The sequence below is a fragment of the Paroedura picta genome, chromosome 6 (genome assembly GCF_049243985.1).
Source record: "Paroedura picta isolate Pp20150507F chromosome 6, Ppicta_v3.0, whole genome shotgun sequence".
NCBI lineage: Eukaryota > Metazoa > Chordata > Lepidosauria > Squamata > Gekkonidae > Paroedura > Paroedura picta.
The window spans coordinates 23,078,494-23,099,171 of NC_135374.1; the positions used below are offsets into that span (position 1 = coordinate 23,078,494).

At 42.9% G+C, this 20,678-nt stretch overlaps 1 protein-coding gene across 8 annotated transcripts in view; it reads right to left on the minus strand.

The window, feature by feature from the left end:
* ATP8A2 (ATPase phospholipid transporting 8A2) overlaps positions 1–20,678 on the minus strand; it is a 369,499-nt gene that overhangs the window by 284,414 nt on the left and 64,407 nt on the right. For 6 of the 8 annotated variants that reach the window (XM_077341743.1, XM_077341744.1, XM_077341749.1 and 3 more), the window contains 6 exons: positions 13,635–13,734; positions 10,939–11,037; positions 8,355–8,400; positions 6,897–6,937; positions 3,744–3,817; positions 1,371–1,440 (listed from right to left, as the gene is read on the minus strand). In XM_077341743.1, the coding sequence (XP_077197858.1) occupies positions 1,371–1,440; positions 3,744–3,817; positions 6,897–6,937; positions 8,355–8,400; positions 10,939–11,037; positions 13,635–13,734 (430 nt within the window). Of the gene's footprint in view, positions 1–1,370; positions 1,441–3,743; positions 3,818–6,896; positions 6,938–8,354; positions 8,401–10,938; positions 11,038–13,634; positions 13,735–20,678 lie in introns of those variants that run through there. The other 2 variants (XM_077341751.1, XM_077341745.1) reach the window with 2 other exon arrangements.

Here is a 20,678-nt window from a genome sequence, read left to right on the forward strand (position 1 = left end):
CATTCACAGGACTGGTCCTTCCCTTTTAAAACCTAAATGGCCTGGAATCAGAGTACCTACAGGTGGTTTGCATGCCCAGATCATCAATGAAGATCAGAATCAGAGCCCTTCCTCTATGGGCCTGTACCTTCCCAAGTAAATCGTCTTCTCTCCAGGCTAAACAGACCAAGCTCTCTCAACCTTTCCTCATGCGTCTTGGTCTCCAAACCCCTCACCATTTTCATTACCCTCCTCTGGACTTGCTTAGAAGACCTTCCCCAAACCTGCTCACTGGGTACTGCCCAGTTCAGTTTTAGGTATTAGGGGAAGACCTGCTTCTTTTGCCAAGGGTTAATTTTAGTGCCTTTGCTTTCTGCTTAGTTTTTTTAATCTTTCCCTTCTTTTTGCCAAGGGTTAATTTTAGTGCCTTTGCTTTCTGCTTAGTTTTTTTAATCTTTCCCTTCTTTTTGCCAAGGGTTAATTTTAGTGCCTTTGCTTTCTGCTTAGTTTTTTTAATCTTTCCCTTCTTTTTGCCAAGGGTTAATTTTAGTGCCTTTGCTTTCTGCTTAGTTTTTTTTTTTAATCTTTCCCTTCTTTCTGAACCACTTTTAAAAATAAAAATCATGTTTTATTCTTTTTATTTGGATTTCACACTTTTGCCTTGATTTTAATAAATGTTTTTATGTTTGATAGATGCTTTGAATGTTATGGAAATTTAGGAGTAGTCCTAAATAAATAAACAGATTAAAGATACTAGAGTCAGGCTTCAGGAAGCCTAGCAAGATGAGGCATTTCCTAGAACCACTCTTACCACCAAAAAAATCTGCAAAGTAGGTTTGTGGTAAAATCCAGAGGTTTTGCATAGTGTGCAGGAAGACAAACCGCTCATTCCAACCTCTACCTATTCGCACAGCTGACCTCGGTTTTATTAACAGTTTCCTAACAGTGATGAAATATGAGGTCAACAGTAGCTGCCCAATCACAGCCCAGGTCTGGTGAACCAAACCCTGCTCTGTTCTGTTGTCCCAACAGCCAAAGGAGATGCACATTCTAAGGTTGTGGCTATAATTCTGCAGAGGAAGATATTATTCATTCATCTAGGGGAGTGGGGATGCGAGACAGCTCACAAAACTATGCAACACAAGAAGAAGTAAGAAAAAAACAGAAACAAATCAGTCCAATTAAAAAAATACTTGCCCTCCTCCCATTTGCTCACAGGCTTTTCTGTCAGGCCACGGAAGGCAACTAGGATAAATTTACAGCGCTACTTGACTAGAAAAGCCAACATTCAGGCATTTAGCTTTGCCCCTCTTCTTGACTAACAGCACAAGTCCCTCTGCTATCCCTCTCACCAGCTTGCAAAAACGGAAAGAAAACCATTTTGGATTTACCTGTCGAATTTTAAGATTCGTCTCCCCGTCGAGATTCGACGTTTCAATATAGCACATGGCCTGGGGTTCACTGGAAAAGCACAAGAACATTCTCTTTATCTATCCACCAGACAATCGATCGGTGCCAAGCTCTAGCAAGAGTCTATTGCAAAGAACAGCCTGCCAAAACGAGCGAATTGACAATAAATGCCCACCAGATTGGCAGAATAATGGGACAACTGATTTCCCCCGCACACAAACTATTCATTGGATTGGGTGTTTATTTGTAGAGTAAGGATCTTTTATAAAATAGGCACACAGACAAAAACAAATTAAGGCAAGAAACGCTTTATCCAGAATTAGGAAAAACACCGCAAAGAGAGCATGCAGACTCTGGTGAACTGAGGCTTTTGTTGCAAAAAACATAAATATCTCTACCCTGTTTCATGTCAATAATGAGGCAGCGTGACTAAGAAGCGATCCAAGGCAGGACAAAGAGCTAAAAGGGATATGGGGCTCAATTTACACGATATCACAATATCACAATGCGGTGGGGACTAGTCACTGAGTGAATCCTCTCAATTTCGTCATAACTGCCACAACTCGAAATCTCCAGCTGGGCAGTGGCAGACTGGAGACCTGTATAATTTGACTGTGTTTTATTACATTTTACTGTGTTTATTGTTTTAAATGTTTAATTTACTGTTGTAAAGCACCCTGAGCCCACTTGTGGGGAGGGGCAGTCTAGAAGTATAGATATAAATTTTAGAAGGAAGCTGAGTTGATTTTTATCCCCTGATTTTTGCTACCTGATCAAAGTGGTTCACAATTGCCTTCCCTTCTTCTCCCCACAACAGAAACCTTGTGAGGCAGGTGGGGAGGGGAGAGCTCTGACAGGACTGTTCTGTGAGAACTATCAGGACTGTGCTGAGTCCAAGGTCACCCAGTAAGCTTCACGTAGAGGAGCAGAGAATCAAATCTGGCTCACTAGATTAGAAGCCACCGCTCTTAACCACTACACCGAACTGGGAAATAATGTTTTTAAAATAGCTCTACTAAGCACTTGGGGAAAAAAAATCATAGCCCTCATATTAATCACCTAATGGGCACCTGTCCTTATAATTAAGTGGCGGGAAGCTCAGAACACTCAATTAAAAACCCATACAAGCCCCACATTCCCAGCTATCATGTCCCATTGGCATCATGGGATGACCTCCCAAGACAATTCAGGGATTGTGACATTTGTATTGTCATGTCAACCTCTCCAACAAGTTCTCTCTGCTGGTGTCCATCCCTTCTCCCTCCACAAATGAACACTAGATGGAGGTGGTGGGAGGTGCTTCTGGCGAAATTTGAGTGGAAGAACCAAATCTGCAAAATGACTGATGCGGCTCCTTCTCATCTATTCAGGAAACTGATACTAGTGTGGGAAAACTTCTCTCTGTGCTCTTCTCTGGCTCCTGTGACTCAGCTGCCTCTGATATAATACGGATGCAGATAAATGCCATCAAGTTGCAGCCAACTTATGTCAACCCTGCATTTTTCTGAAGGCAAGAGGCATTCAGAGGTAGTTTTGCCATTGCCTTCCTCTATACAGTGATCCTGGATTATTCGGTGGCCAGCCCTGTTCAGATTCCGAGATTTGACAAGATCTGGCTAGCCTGGGCCATCTGTTGAGGGCATAATAGACTCATATAATTCTTGTAAATTATATATTTCACCTTCCACATTGAGAGTAGCCCAGGGAATTTTAGAGCAATGATTGCCAGCCCTTTTTGGTTGTGTTCTTTAGAAGAAGGAGAGTTGGTTTTTTGCCTGAAGGAGTCTCAAAGCAGCTAACAATTACCTTCCCTTCCTCTCCCCACGACAGGCACCTTGTGAGGGAGGTGGAGCTGAGAGAACTCTGAGAGAAACTGCTCTGTGAGAACAGCTCTGACAGGACTATGACTAGCCCAAGGCCACCCAGTTGGCTGCCCGTGGAGCTCTACATGTGGAGGAGCAGGGAATCATGCCCAGATCACCATATTAGAAGCCACCACTCTTAACCACTACACCAAGCTGACTCTTTAAGTCAAGACCAAAGTATGATAGCGTCTATTACAACAGGTACACTAAAAATGAATCCCTGTTTTTGAAATAGTATTAAGCAGGTTAGTCAGGTGGGCAGCTGTGTTGGTCTGAAGCAACAGAACAGTGAGAGGGGAACGGTATGACATCAGGCAAAACTGAAACTGCTTAACTCTAAAGGCTGTTTAGTTGAGATTTGGATTTTATTATTTGGAAGGCCCTGGAAGCATTTTTAACAATGACCACAACAAAAGCCGCCATCGTAATCTTTCTCCAGAGCCTCAGTTTAGCAGAACCCTCCTTGCACACCCACTCAGGATATCTGACCTGGTAGACAAAATGATCATGTCTGCTGGGAGGTGCTGCCCATTGGTGACCTTGACAATATCTCCCACTGCCACCTAGAGATCCAGGGGCAGGAGTGCAGCAGCGGGAAAAGAGAAAATTAATACAGAGAGCGAGAACAAGAGAAAGAGAGAGAGAGAATCCAGCCACACGGTTATTTAGTCAGTCCTCCAGGCCCAGAGAGATATATCTTAATGGATGCACAATGGTATATCTTAATCATTCCCTTTCCTTGTGATCTTTCACTGCAAGAGGATGACCCTGGGTGCCACACTCCATGCCAAGCTGCATGACCAGAAGAAACAGAGTGGGCACTGATGCAATTACATCATAAAGGTTATCCACAGAAAAGAAAGATCCAGGGCATCAAGGGGAAACATGGAGAAAGACGGGGATGGGAGGGAGGGAGAGTCAATGTGAACTATATAGGAACAGTCAGAGGCCAGAACTGCTTTACCCACAACTCTTTCCTTTCCCCTATGGAATAAACCTTCTGACCACTCTAGAGCCACCAATGATTGACCCTTGACACAGGAAATGTAAACCGGGGTGTGCAGGGGCAGACATAAATGAGGAGCATACAACACGGAGTTCGGGAGAATATTCTATAAGCATGTCCCACATATCTCCCGTGTGTTTACAGACATGCAGCTCTATTCCGTGATGCGGCATCCCGTCAGGCTGCAAACCTCAGCCCAAATGGAACCTGATGAAACGCAACTGAATGTGATAACAGTGAAGTGGTCTGAACAAATACAAGGCCTATTCCACTTGGCTGGACAAACCTTTTTTATAATTTAATGGCCCATCGACTGACAAAGCTACCACAGAAGCACTTAGCGCTTGTAAAATCGGTTTGCTTTGAGATTTTGAACCGTGTTTTGTTCTCCAAAAGGCAAATAAAGTTCTCTCTGGCCAAGACATTCCGAGCCTTCTTTTTTCATCCGTTTTTTTTAAGCAACACATTCATTTGCAAAATCTCCTCTGGAATTTTACCAATTTGCGTACTGTGAAACAGGCAGCCAAGCCATGCTGTACAGGCTGCGACGCCCATTCAACATGAAGCTAAATGAAATGGGTCTATTCTGTGCATGTCTACCCATCTTCCCTGCAAAATAAAACAAGAGGCATCAGCATGAGCTCAGAGGTGAACGGTAGCCATGGTATCACCTCTCCCAGCGTGCAGGATTTTTATGACTTCATTGCTGTTGGATAAATGGCACTTTATATAATTAGATTCATGCCATGGTTTGGTGACCCTCCTCGGCAAAAAGGTTTAAGGAAATGTGTTACTAATTGCTTGCTAGAAAAGAATTTACAGCTACTCTGAGTTTGCTTGAATCGATGCAGAAGTCTATGTGGCCACTGCTCTCTCTGCTTCTGTAGCCAAAGACAGGCTCTCCTGCTACACATCTATTCATCGAACTCTTCCTGTCCACTCCTCTGTCCCCCATTCTATAACATTTGCCTGCATCCCAAGCAGGCATTTCTAACAACCACCTTTTCCTTAGAACAGCCTTCCGAAGAAGACAAGCTATTGGAAACTTTGGGAAACAGTGCAGTTCAGGAAGCTAATCTGTATTGCCTCATGATTAGTTTTCTGAAGAAGGAAAAGGAGGGGGAGGAGGAAGAGGAAGAGAAAGAAGAGTTGGTTCTTATATGCCGCTTTTCTCTCCCCGAAGGAGTCTCAAAGCAGCTTACAGTCGCCTTCCTTTTCCTCTCCCCACAACAGGCACCCTGTGAGGGAGGTGAGGCTGAGAGAGCCCTGATATTCCTGCTCGGTCAGAACAGCTTTATCAGTGCTGTTGTCAGCCGAAGGTCACCCAGCTGGCTGCATGTGGGGGAGCGGGGAATCAAACCCGGCTTGCCAGATTAGAAGTCCGCGCTCCTAACCAGTACACCAAACTGGCTTGACAGGTGCTATGGCATCTACAGAAACCATATTGGGGCTTCCTGGTAATCGTGGGTTATGCTGTTGTCTCTGACATTTTAATGTGTTGGTTTTTAATGGTTTTCGCCTGTGCCTTCTTTTGGCAGATGCAGTTTGTGAGGCATGTTGGATCCTCTTTAGGGTTGCATGTCTCCAGGTGATAAGGACCAAAACTACAAAAAGGGGTACAGAGCATACTACAGATGAACCAAAGAAGAAAAACCCCTGTGTGATGACAATACAACTAAATCCAAATTTACATAATGTAGAAGAAGTTTATCCAATGCTTAAAAGCATAAACATATCATGGCAATTCTACAAAAATGTTGTGTAACTGTAGGAATGCCACTGGGAATTCCAAATCCAAACAAGGAACCAGTAAATCTGATTGACTGCTTCCTCAATGGACCCCAACCGAAAACCTTTTACTGCACAGGTGCCTAGTGGCCTCCAGAAACCATTCATGTCCTAATGATTATCATCATGGTCTTATTGGAAAGTGACAACTCCTAAAGCACGTAAAGGACCATGAGGAAGGCACAATCTAGGCCCATTATGCCCAGAGGGGAAGGCCCGCATTCGGGGTGGAATGGCGTCGCCTAAAAGCACCGATAATGTATGGCGCCAGCAGCAACCGGGCGCAGATTCGGTGCATGCCGCCGAAAAAGCCGCGTTAGCGAAACGCGGAAGAAAGCGGAGCTTCCGGGCGACCGGGGCGCAACCAGAAGTGGCACCGGGGTCGCCACGTGCATAATCGGTTACTCTGGGTTTTGCAGTCATTGCGTCCCGTCCTGTGCGTAAGCAGTTTGCTTCGTGTCTTCCCCTCTGCGTTTTCCATGTGACCTGAAATCGCCATTTCGGCGGCCATGCATAATAGGCCCTAGTGTAGATACACCCCTGTATATACAGTTTGCATATTTCTGCCACGTTCTTTGTAATTTAATGGATAGATTTTATTGTGTTTTATGGTTTTATTGTCTGCAAACCGCTGAGAGCCAGACTAGGCTGAGAGCGGCAGTTAACAAACCCTTTACATGCTTTAGGAGTTGTCACTCTGCAATAAGATCATGAAGATAATCATTAGGACATGAGGAATGCACTTGAATGATCTTATAAGATGTGGCAACAGAGAACGTTCAGCATCCATTCTGTTCCCCTCTCAAAAGGTAATTAATTCCTATAACGTGTGTTAAAATGGTTCTTACCTCTTTCCACATAATGTTTTGCCACATGCCATTTCTTAAAACTGGGGGAGGAAAAAAAAACAGATCTTGTTTAACTTTTCCAGAAAGGATGATCAAATAAATGAATGCGTCCCTTCCCACGTTACTGACTGGTGCCTGTTTTTGCCGAAGGACCCACTGAGGAGGAGAGGGAGTGTGGGTGGACAAGCAAAGGGCAGCCTGTCTCTCTCCACAGTGTTTAATCAGCAGCTCTGCTGCCGTCAATAGCTTTCTTCTTCCCTTGGGTGCCTTGGTGGGTGGGGGTAGGGCAGACTTATCCACACAACTGCTGTTGATTTCATCCTACATTATTCTACTCATTTGAAGGAGTGACCATGTACCCTTATCCAGATATCAGATTGATGTCTACCAAAAATAGTGAAACTTGAGCTGAGTGTTGTCTTCAGAGACGTATCAGGACAAATCACCTCTTCTTATGCAACCCAACCAGCGGTGAATTCAAGAGTGCATAAAAATGAAAGTTTACAGTAACTGTATACGTCAATGTAATTATTAGCTCATATATTGACTGCCTTTGCTTAAAATCATTTAAGGGAACTGAACCCCAGGTACTGATATAGCTCATTTCCAATGTATGTCTAATGTAAATTATTCTATATAATTAAAAATGCTGGGTATTGCAGTCAAGCATTGCCCTCCCTCCAGTGTTTTTTGATTGTCTGACATAACTAATGCCTGCTTGTAGTTGTATGACTTAGTTGTGTAAAGTTGCAAATCTACTGCCAGTAGCAATCACTTCTCGTTGCACTTATTCACAATCGAGTCCGGCATCACCCAAGACAGCAAATAAAAAGGAGCAAGAAATACAGAGCAAAACCAGATGATTACATAGCAGCGGTAAGAGAATGTATAATGGGATCCTGGATTGTATCTACCATGACACTCAGATGGCAGTGTATTTCATTGGCTCAGGATACACATCACTGTTTTTGGATGTGTTCCACTGGCATAAGAGGCATAACAGGCTGTTCCATCTGCAGAACGTTCCTTTTGCCAATGGAACATGTAGCCTTGGGTGAGCTTCTATAATATTAATAATCCCACAACCCATTTCAGTGGGTGGTACGCTACTTCAATACCTGGCTCTTCTACGCAAAGGATACATCTCCAGTCATGACTGATCACTCCCATATTGCATTGAAAGACACTCAAATGGCAGTGTATTTCATTGGGATACACATCACAGTTGTTTACTATCAGTTTATGACCTTTATCATTTATACTTCGTTGAAGTTAGCAGATGTCAACCAAAGTCTTTTAAAAAGCACATTCTTGGAATTTGTTCATACTATACTAATTTTGAGCACCCAAATGAAGAATAAAGTGATTATCCTGGGTTGGTCTTTTCTTTCCAGTTAGATAAGCATGGTGGAGTTTTGGGTTTTTTTTGCTTTTAAAGAATTTAAAATATGACCTTACCGACTGTTTTCTTTTTGTTCACTGTACTGTCAGCCTTGTGTCTTTTCTAGAAGGCAACAGAAGAATGTTTTTTTAGATTCAAAGTGACTGCTGTGCCAAAAGGTTAGCACAAAGCAGGAGGACTCAAAGACAAGACAGATACAAATATCTCGTTGTATGGAATGCCATTTTTCTTGTGTATATAATAGGCAGAAAATTGGCAATTGTAACAAGGTTAACTAACCGTAACTTGGTTAACTAACCAAGTCCAGCCCAAAGTAGCCATCCTCCTTGGCCCATACGATACAGGCTGGTAGGAAGCAGCTGCCTATCTCCTGATTCTCCCATCATTGTCAAGCAAGGCAAAATGTGGCCAAAGGAAGGAGGGACAGGGTTGGTCCAGGCGGCAGACGGAGCACATCCAATAGAACAAAGGAAAGAGGAAGAAGGCTGCCCAATGGCTGCCCAATGGGGTCTACAACAACTCCTAAGGTAAACCTCCTCAAGAGGGAGGCCAGGCAGCAAGTGGTTGTTCTGGTTGATGCCCCTCCAGCTCTGGCCACCCAGAGGATGAGCCATCTCCCCTCCACTTCTCTCACATCACACACAATGAATTTTTGCCAGGAGATAGTGAGTCTGGTAAGCACTCAAAAAACTTCATATTGTTTTCATAATCTTTACAATCCTGCAAGGCATTATCATTGCCAAATTATCCACCAGGAATGAGAAAATGATGGTAATTTTTGGTGTCAGTTACTGGGGCAAGGCCTCTTCTTCCAGGTATTTCACAAACATGCCTTGGACTATTTATGAGAGGCTTGCATCATCGCCACTTGGATGACTATAAGCGAATGTCGAAAGCAAAGAAAGAATCAGCTTTCAGCCTAGCCACCTACATGGGCCAGGTGTTCACCGTCCCTCTTAACAGGCACAGTGTGTTCCTCCAACCCTTGTTTTATATTATCCACACAGCATCCCTATGAGATACGTCATTCATGTTGCTACTTTACAGAAGGGAACTGGGAGTCAAACTTCACATCAGAGAGGCGATCCTTGATTCCATCTCCCGATGTTTGCTTTCATGATAAACACAGGGAGAGTTGTAATCTAGATCAGGCATGTGGTGCCAAACCACAAGTTTCATCCTTTACCATCCACTCCCCAAAACTGCCTCTCCCCATCCAGTCACAGCAGGGGGAAAGGTGACTGGTACCTAAAAGTGAAGCACTGCAGCCATCCTCCTATTGTTCATATTGTCTTGCATAGTGCAGGGGGTTAGACTAGATGACCCACGAGATCCCTTCCAACTCTATTATTCTATGATTCTATATACAATAAGGCAGGGGTAGTCAACCTGTGGTCCTCCAGATGTTCGTGAACTACAATTCCCATGAGCCCCTGCCAGCAAATGCTGGCAGGGGCTCATAGGAATTGTAGTTCATGAACATCTGGAGGACCACAGGTTGACTACCCCTGCAATAAGGCACTTGGAAATCTGGCCACTGGTATCCTTTGTAATGTCACTGGTATCCCTTGTCATTTCACTCTAAGACATCTCTGATGAGCGCTGATCTGAACATCATCTCCCAGGTCCAAAATCCAACAGAGAACCCATGGGAGTACTGCCGATCGTTTCTGGCTCTCTGCTTAGCATGCAAAACATTTCCCAGTTTAGCTCTTCAAGCCGCAGAATTGAGGCAGGAGCTTTGAGCCATATTTAACATACTCTGTATCACGTTCCCAATGCATCTCAGAGACAAAAAACAAAAACACTAGATGGTGCCGGTAACTCCAGGCTGTGCAGACACGGCGGAGCCCTTTGCAGAAATATCCCAGAGGACAAATTCTTTTAGTGATGTCACCTGACTAATGTTCAATAAAGATCAGACTTTAAAGGCAAAGATGGGAGGTTCTATTTCCAAACAGATATCAGGTGAATTAGGACGGGATCCAAAGAGGCCTGTGGAGAGCTTTTGGCCACAAGTTTCTGACAGGTTTCCCTATGCAAAGAAACTTTATCTGCCCTTTCGTAAACTCCTGGGATCTGTAGGAGTGGTTTTTAATACAATATAGTTATAGTTGGAAAGAAAAATGGGAGGCACCAATGGATTCATACAGCAAATGAAGTAGGCAACAGTGGAGCGAGGCAAGGAGGAATTTGCATTTCCATTCCAGAATCATAGAGTTGGAAGGGACCTCCTGGGTCGTCTAGTCCAACCCCCGGCACATAAGCAGTTGCCCTTTGGAGGGAAGCACGAGGTATGAAAAATCATAGAAATAAATATATTTTAATACTTTCCAGATATATAGATGTCTCATACATGGATCCTATCAACCATCCTATTGCTTTAGGATGCTTAGGGCTGATCCTGCGTTGAGCAGGGGGTTGGACTAGATGGCCTGTATGGCTCCTTCCAACTCTATTATTCTATGATTCTATCCTTTGCATATCATGCAAGGGATCTCTCCTGGTGTTACCTCTGCCCCACCTCACTCCCTGCCCCCAACTTCTTGCATTGCACAGCAGAGCTAATCTGAGCTGAGCTTCAGAGGACCTGGGAGAGAATGGTGGCCTATTTCCCTCAAATGCCTTAGAGAGACTCACATAGTCTTCTATAATCTCTTTGATGCCAGCAACGGTTAGAATAAATAGCAATGGCACCAAGGTGGTATATCTTCCAGTTGGAGAGACATCTGGAATTTGCTGAAAAGGAACAAAAAGAAGAAGTTAAAAATAAAGGTTACAGCGCAGCAGGGTTATGCCAGAATAGTATTTATACTGAGAATGCATTGACAAGTTAGTGCACATACTAAATAAACATTTTAAAAACAACAGAAAGATACAGAGACAGGGAGAGACAGGAAGAGGCAGAAAGAAAGAAAGAAAGAAAGAAAGAAAGGAAGGAAGGAAGGAAGGAAGGAAGGAAGGAAGGAAGGAAGGAAGGAAGGAAGGAAGGAAGGAAGGAAGGAAGGAAGGAAGGAAGGAAGGAAGAAAGAAAGAAAGAAAGAAAGAAAGAAAGAAAGAAAGAAAGAAAGAAAGAAAGAAAGAAAGAAAGAAAGAAAGAAAGAAAGAAAGAAAGAAAGAAAGAAAGAAAGCTAGCTTCAGAAGGAGGGGAATTTAGAACTGGGAGAGTATTTAAACTGCCCATTCCCTGCTTCTTCTTTGTTCCAAATTATTCCCCCCACTGCTGTTCTTCAATGGGGCTCTGAGCATGATGGAAATCCGCCTTGGTGGAGTAATCTGGAGCCAAGAAGCAGCAGGTGGTAAAAGAGTCAAGCATCCCTCCTACGTGCACACTACGTCTCTATTTTAAAAGCTGCATCATCTTCTCCAAAAACCTCTGTGATATATATATTTGTGTTAAATGTGCCATTAATCAAATCTAGGGAGCTACAGAGACCACCTTTATATGTAGAAAAGAAGAGGGACAAAGGACACTGACTCTTGTGACTGGCGGCCAGAATCCGTCTTGATTGGCCAGGCCCGGTATAAGTATGAAAGCTTGGTGTCTTTGCTTTCAGAGCACAGCAGTACCTGATGCATGCCAGCCTGACTCTAAGAACAAGCTCAGAGCAGAACTTCTGATCAGGGGTGATCAGCCAGAAGGCATCGGGGCAACTTCCTTGAGCTGTGGGGGAGATTCCCCTGATGGAAGAGAAATGAAGAGGAAGAGCAGGCAGAATCCTGCCACCTCTCACATTCACCTCTTCTGGCTCTTGGGTAGCTGGCTCTGCATAAGCAGCCACCATGCACACAGGCCCGTTCTGAGGCTTGGGCAGCAAGAGGGAGGCAGTGATTCTGTCGTCCCATCCTGGACCTTTTCCCAAGCTTCAGAATCTGTAAGACTGTCCCTGCTATTCACTGCCTGGCTGTTATACCCCATACTGTTTTTTTAAAAAAATTGAACATCTTAGCAACAAAACAAATTTCAACATAAATAAAATCAAATAGAATACAACAGAGCAAAACCTATGGGCATTATGTTAAGCTCCATGTTTCAGGAAATATAGACTGAACAATCATGTAAAAAAATATCTACTCTATTTGGAGTAGATTTCCCCACCTTTATGCTATATCATTCCTCCAAATAAGAAATAATAGGCATCCACCTGAATCTGTCGGGCTAACCATTAAGGAAAATTCCTCCGTAACCGTAAGGTCTTAACCTTCTACACTGTAAAAAAGGGAGGTGTATTCTTCTTCCAGTTGGTTGCAATATACAAACGTGCCATCACCAATAAAGCTGAAATAAGCTTAAACTTCAGTGTATCAATATCCTTACAAGAAGGAAAATCCAATAATAGCCATTTGGGATCCAGCTCTAACTTTACATTACAGATATTATGAACTATGGTAAGTATTTTGTTCCAGAACCCTTGAAGGGTTGGGCATTGCCACCAATAATGTCAGAAAGATCCCGCCTACATTTGGAATCTTTCCACCAAAATGATACAAATTGGAAAGATAAATGTTGAATATTTAGTGCCTCTGGGGTTAAATGCATATGACGTCCAGGCCTCATGACAGTCATTATCAGTTAAGGAAACCCAAAGGTCTCTTTCCCCTAGATTTATATTCTTAGCAGTGGTTTTGATTAACATAGGCTACAGTTTTGAAATAATACCTTTCTCTGGCAGATCAGGGACAAGTACCATTTTCTCAAATTCAGTATCTGCTCTTCTCTTCTGTTGACGTTAGTAAAACACGTGGTACAATAACTATTTCTAAATTGAAAATAAAACAGCAAGGGATTTTCAAGCCTAGAAACTTTCTTCCCAGGTCTTCTTTTTCCCAAGAAATGACCTTTAAATTGTAAATTGTGGTCTCTATAACAACCATGTTGAAGCCTTCTGTAACAACCATGCTCAGATTATATTTGTTTGCTTTCCTGGTGACAAACAATCCTGACCAAGAAATGCTGCAGATACAGAGACCCCTGGGGCATTCACACCCCATATCTTAAACCTAGTTCATTAATGCCTCTTTGGGTCTTAGATGAGGCCCACACTCAAGGCTTGCTCCAGGTTTTCAGGGTGGCCTCAGCACTGGACACCTATGAATGCAATACCCCCTTATGTCAACACAAGTGCATACACATGTACTCCCATGCACCAACCTAGAGAAGGGAGCGGAACACAACTGTTCTGTATGCCTTTAAGCCCCACTGGTGCCAGCAAGGCTAAAGCCAGCATGAAAGAATGGCAATATTCCAACCTATTCACAATTGCAATTGTTTAAAGGGAGGCAAAACAAATATAGTCATTTTAGTTCAATCTGTCACTTAAGTGACAGAGGCATACCTGCAATAAGGCAATGAAAAGGAAGAAAGCGTTAGCAGCCTTTCTGATCTGCTCATACAAGAATCGAGGTAGAAATGTCACCACACTGTACTTGGCTGTGCTGTAGATTTTCAGAAACAACAACAAAAAAAGAAGACTTAGTTAAAGGTCAACAAAAGGAGAAGTCGAGCAAGTTGTTTAGTATTAAATCAAGCGAGTGGCCTGCAGTTCAAGATCAGCTGGTCACCTTTAGCTCTGCAGTGCAAGCCGACTTTTCATTAAATATCTAATTTATTTGTGATACACATAGTTCCAAAGGCTCATAAGGCATAACTGGGGAATTCTAAGAGAGTTACACCGTTCTCAGTCCATTTAACTCAATGTGCTTAGAAGGGTATAATCTGGCTTTGGACTACACTATAACCTAGAATGAAAACAACACACAATCATTTAAAGACTTATTCTAAATTACAATCTTACATTTTAAAACTTCAGGTAAGAGTCAGCTGGGGAAATGTCAACATGCAGTACAGAACCTTTGTTGAATCAGTGATGGTCAGCTTTTGTTTTGTTTGTTTTGTTTGGCAAGAACTCCTTACAAGCAGTTGGCACATAGCTAGCTTCAGCCACAATGCTCTCCTCTCCCTCTAACGCTTCCACATCTGTTCCTTTAATTGGTCCCTCCACTCCCTACCCTACTTCCATTAGCCTGTGAAATTCTTATGATCCAAATAAGGTTCACATAAAGCTCCCTTATACTGAGTGAAGCCATCCACCTTGCAAGTTCATTACTGTCTATTCTGACCGGCAGCAGCTTCCAAGTTCTTGGGCAGAGGTTTCTACATCCCTTGCTATTGGATCCTTTTTTTTTTTTAAGGGAAATCTGATGCTCCACTAGTGACCCTCGTGGCTTCTGACTGATCTATCGCTCCTTCACTAGGCCCACCCTACCTACCCCAGTCCTTTCAGCCTATGACAGGTGGGATGAGAACAGCTCAGTCATTAGCCAGAAATGGTCCTTGCTGTTCACAGTGACAAGCAGAGAGCCTTTAGTGTAAGAGGGTTCTTCTCCCCCCCCCCTTTTTAAAGACACAAGCAGCTCAGCCAATGGCAGTCCATAATCCTTCAAACTGCCCTGCCCATCAATTACAGGCAGGCTGCTCAGCCAATCACTGCAGGAAGCTTCATCACTGCCACCAGCATAAAACCCCTGACTGTGATACCATACAGACCATGTAAACAGCTATAACATTATCCCAGGTGGATCCAAATTATTCTGAGGAAAAATTATCTCAGAACTGAGGGTGGATTGTATATTTTTGCCCTAGAAAATAAACAGTATAATTCTCCCTCTCTCGTTACAAACTGTACAAGACACCTTTATGAATTAGATTTATTTATTAACTAGATTTATAGACCGCCACTCAGAGTTTTCCCATGTTTTCAGCGCAAAGAGGCATAAAGTTCCCCGTTTCATCCCCGAAGACGCGGTTTTTGCTTCTATCAGTCTTGGGAGGCAGGATCCAGAGAACGGCCTGCTCTTGTCAGAGAGCTCGCTTTCAGCCATTGGACAGTTGGTCCGAGCGTGCCAGGAGGAAGATGAAGGCTGCCCCAGCTTGTGGCGGTTTTCACAAGATATAAAACCATATAAAAACTTCCAATACAGTAGATAGTGGCACAGTCAAAAGCCTAACTCCGCTGCAGACTATCGGCTCTGCTGCTCTCAGACATCGTTACTCCAGGTGATAACACCAGGTGGTGTTAACCTTAATGCCTGGTGTCCCAGTCATTGCAACTAATAAGCCATTATTTGTTGCTTGTCCAACACAACCATGACAATGTACAGTAAATTTAGAAGACACATTCAGTACCACGGACAGCTCTCTCCCCGCAAAAGTGCTTCTTAAAGTCCTCAGCGGCATTTGGAAAACAGCATAATTCAATCAAATTATTGTGCCCAATGCTATGTAGGATTCATCACCCTAAGAAATGACATCATGGCAAAAGGGAGTTCAGCAAATTCACCTAATTGTGTCACTTCACAGCAGGCATATTCCTCCAAGTTATGGGAGAGAATTCAGTGTACGGCATTCACAATACAAATGCACCATATTAGATACAGTAAGAATACATGGTGAGGGCCAGTTCAGCCAAGGCTGGTTTGTGGCACCATACAATTTAACAGCAAAGACATAGATGCAATATTATATAGATAACAATACTATAAAATACTATCTATATTATATAGATAACAATACTATAAAATACTAAAATTAAAACAAAATAGATCATGATTGGAGCCTCCAATCCCGTTGTTTGTACTTGGTGTTCTTTTTTGTGTTTTTAAATAAAACCCTCTATGTTGATGGTTTATCTTGCATGTACTATTTAAAGACTTTTAAGGTGTCCTGGATTCTTTTATTGAAAAAGAAAAAGGTGTGGTATACATTATCTAAGCAGGCAAATGATCATTTGGATGAAAATTTGCTCTGAAAATATTAGACTTGGTGCAGACAAACATTAAACAACAAGACTTTCCCTACCAAATATTTGCGCTGTTGTGATGTTTGCTTTTGGCTCTGCTGGCTGCTTCTTCTTCTCCATGTCCTCTTCTGCCACCTGTGCCCTCAATGTCCTTGGCATGCTTTGCCCGCCTTTCCATTGCTTCCCACTGATCCAATAGATTCTGTCTACTGTTCCCCACAATACTAGATCAGATCTACAGCTGTGACATCATCAGCAAAATCACATGGGTTGGGTTGTGACAGTCAGAATAAATGCCAGTGAGGGCAAAGAATAACACAAAAGGTTCTGAGAAGAAGCAATAAAAGGTTGCCAAAGTGCTTTGAAATGTCAAAAATAGGAATGCAAGTGATGTTTTTTAAAAAAAATGCCAGAAATGGGAGACATTTTTCAGCACTCAAAAATGAACTGGGCTGGTCTTTTTTGTGACAGTACTCATGAAGTACCAGCACCTTTTGGAAGGACCCTCTCAAGTCCTGAGGAAGAACAGGTGGAAATCAGTGCAACCTTATAACTATTTCATATGTGGATCCAAAGCAGCTCACATTAATTTCCTTTCCTCCATTTTACCCTCACAACAACCCTGTGACTGCAGTACTGGAAGGGAAATATAAGAAAATCCTGTATGCACAGGGATTCTGTGTGTGCCCACAAAGAGAAGTAGAATCAATCAACCACGGTTTTCAATTGTGACTACAATGAACAGTTGATTGACAACCCTGTGAGGTAAGTTAGGTGAGAGGATGTGACTGGTCCAAACCAGCTTCCAGGGCACAAGGAGGGATTTGAACCTAGTTTCCCAGATACGTCTCCCACATTCCTAAGCATTACACCACACTTTGTATATCTGAATCTGAAGTTTGGCATAACCATCCTCTGCATGCAGAAGATCTCTTCCATTCACTGTGTTAGGACATGGCGGAAACAGCCAGAGGACAAGTCCCATCAACAGCAGAGACCAGCTGCTTGGCCTCTGTGCATGAAATCCTCCAAGGACTTGTGCCTTGGGGAAAGGACTATAACCTGAGATGCGCCATATGAAATTTTTAATGTACCTTATTATACTATTATGCCCTTACCTGGCCAGGTTAGTCCGATCTCATCAGATCATGGAAGCTAATTAGTGTTGGCCCTGGTGAGTATCTGGTTAGAAAACCACCAAGGAAACCCAAAGTGTTTACGCAAAGGCAGACAATATCAAACCACCACTGAGCATCTCTTGTCTTGAAAATCCTACCAGGTTACCATACTCGGCTGTGACTAGTTGACATGTTCCAGTACATCAAACGTTCTGTCTGTTTCGAGTGTCTTTTATTGTAATCTTCCTTGGGCCCTTTTCTAAAGGAGAAAGGGTTTTTAAATAAGCAGAGATCGTGAATCTCAATTAAAAATGTGTTTTCCTTGCATAAAGGTCCCCACAAGCAGAAGCAGGACAGCAAGAGAACCAACCTCTTATGGTTCTGCATGAATTCTTAAACATGCTTTTGCAGAATTATGCTAGTAGTTGTTTACCTGTTAATCACAGCTTTCTGGTTGCAGCACACTGGTGATAGCCTACCTTAGGTTAGAGGAAATTCTTCCATCTTAAGCAGCCTTCTTCCAACTGAAGGGATCCTTCCAGAAGGCTTCTTAGGCTGGAAGTCAGCTTGGTAGTTGCATGGTAGTATAAAGACCATCAAATGAATCCTAAGCCCAGCAAATCAATTCTTGCCAATGTCTGTATGACATTCATTTTGACAAACCAGAGTCAGTTTGGTGTAGTGGTTAGGAGTGCGGACTTCTAATCTGGCATGCTGGGTTCGATTCTGCACTCCCCCACATGCAGCCAGCTGGGTGACCTTGGGCTCACCAAGCTCACTAATAAAACTGTTCTGACCGAGCAGTGATATCAGGGCTCTCTCAGCCTCACCCACCTCACAGGGTGTCTGTTATGCGGAGAGGAAAGGGAAGGCAACTGTAAACCGCTTTGAGACTGCACTTCTGCTTCATACTAACCCATTCCCTCATTATGGTTGGTGCTATAAACAGTAATGAGTAATCTTTAACCTTTATGAACTACCCCTGGTTGGCTGTGCTACACAAGCTTCTTCTAGAATATTCTCAGAAAAATCAATGAAAACTATTTTGGAAATAATAGTATGCGGTATAATACTTGTAATACCAACAAGGATTAATGTAGGCTTTTATTACTCCCTGCAAACACTGGCACATTTATCAACTTTGACCAGAATCAATTTCATATTGCTTCAACGTGAAATTTATGCACCCAGCCTCCGGATTTTCAGTCCAATACAGAGCACAATGTACCAGCCACACACACATGTCTTTTCTTCACTGGATTCAGCCACCTAACTCTGTGCTGAAGGCTTCATTGGCCACACATTGAATGACACCCTTGACAATGGGAGGGCTCTATGACTGTCTCATATAGACTAAGCCTGCCAGAAAACTGGAGCATGGAGACTGTCCATCTCTATAGCTCTCATGTTTGCCAAACAGCACTAACAAGCCTATGATAAACAACAAACAGATGAGTGCCACCCTAGACAGACATGGTATCAGCACACTGGAATATACAGAGTGGGGAAGTACACTAGTGGTGATCTACAGGGTAGACTGTACCTTCCCCACCCCTAGTAATCAAATATAGGAGGAGGGAAAGGGTAACATTGCCAACCATGTAAGACTTTCAACTACAGGGGTTGAAGAAGAGCTCATCCTTGTGTAAAAACCTTGATCCATCAAAAAAAAAAAAAAGAATGATTCTTATGAGAAAAGATGGCTTAAGCTTGTTCTTTTAAAAAGTTATGACAAAATCTGCAAATCTAAAGGCACTTTCTTGGGATTGAACCCCACTGAATGTGAAACTTACTCCCGAGTAGAGCTCCCCAGAACTGCTTTCACAGAGACCAGATAGGAACCAGAAACAAAGCAAATGGAAATCAGAATTGCGATATGGACAGGAAGGGAGTTTAGCAATTTTGCCAATAGCTACAGCCATCTTGGTACTCAGCAAGTTTAGAGAACTTCATAAAACCGAGGCTGCCAGTTGAAGCAAAAAGGATTTTGTCTTAATTTGGCCCAGCTGAGTGTATGATTGCCCTTTACAATTTCCCTGACCTGGATAGCCCAGGCTAGTCAGATTTCACCAGGTAAGCAAGGGCAGCCCTGGATGGAAGAGCATCAAGGAATTCCAGAGGAGAGATACAGAGGCAGACAATCATAAACCACTTCAGATCATCTCTCGCCTTGAAAACCCCATGGGGTTCTCATAAACCAGCTGTGAGTTGATGGCAAAACCACCACCACAACAACTGGGTAGGATTACAGGAGGCAGCTTACAATAGTCACTGAAAAACAAGAAAGTCAACCACAGAGGGATGCAGGATGTTGAATTATTTATGGTAACTACTGCTCTGTTTTAAGGTTCCTGCAGCTGATTTGTTCCAACACTGCATTTATTCAGTGACTGATTTAATTATCATTTTAATAAACTAATGTTGCTTAATAATCTAATGCTAGTGACAATTGTGTTAATTGTCTTGTTCTACTTTTGTTGCCCTACGGTAGATTTGGAAGCAGCCAGAAGTCAATTTGACACAGAGTGCTGCATATGAATAGGAACATGAATCCTTTCAGCTATTATACTATCCTTAATTTAGCAATGGTTGTTGAGTCTCCAGTAGGGCATTTCAAAGAACTGGACTCACCACAGAAGAAGCCTGATATCGTCCTACAAACCGAATCCTCAGGTGTCCTCAAAGAACTTGCCAAAAATAAACTAATTTTAAGACTGGATAGTTAATACTATTTCACAGTTGCATGCATTAACTATAAACATTATTTGCACCCCAAAAGAGATCTTGGCATTAGTTTGGTGGCATCATCTTATTCATTCTAAGCTTGACCTTCCATCTTGGAGTTGAACCCAGTTGTGTCTATAGCCCCAAGTGGGGTATCTTTTCCCATCCCACTAGCTAAAAGCATTGTCAAAGAAGGTAGGAAAGTTAGATGGTGGTGACATCGCATCCCATTGAGTGGGCATAGTTTGATGAACTAAAATAACGTAAAGATGATTCAACTTCATATCTGGTCTCCACAATACAAAACTTGACATAGTTTTGACATAGTCAATGTTACAAAGGGCTCTAAAATGGCTGAAATATTTGTCAGAAGCAAACCATCCTAGTCTTTCTCCAGCCAAATGAATTTGGAGCCAGTGTACCATAGGCCATGGAAAAGTCTGAATCCCTAGGTTGAATTCCATGCCTCTCCCACTGGGAAACAAAGAGGCCACTTGCTAGGTACGAAGCGGTCCCTTGTGCAGCCAGTCTTACAGTGGACAGTGGGGAGAGAGCTCAATAAAAGCCGGAGGAAGACCAGATGCAGTCTGCAGATTGCCATCTCTGTTTTAAATAATCATCTTACATCTGCCCAGGACGACTATCACTTCCCATTTCAGACTGTTGCCAGTTCATCTGCAATGCACATGAATAGAAGGACACTTTTTAATCTCAGCTGCTTAACGGATGATTGCAGGGA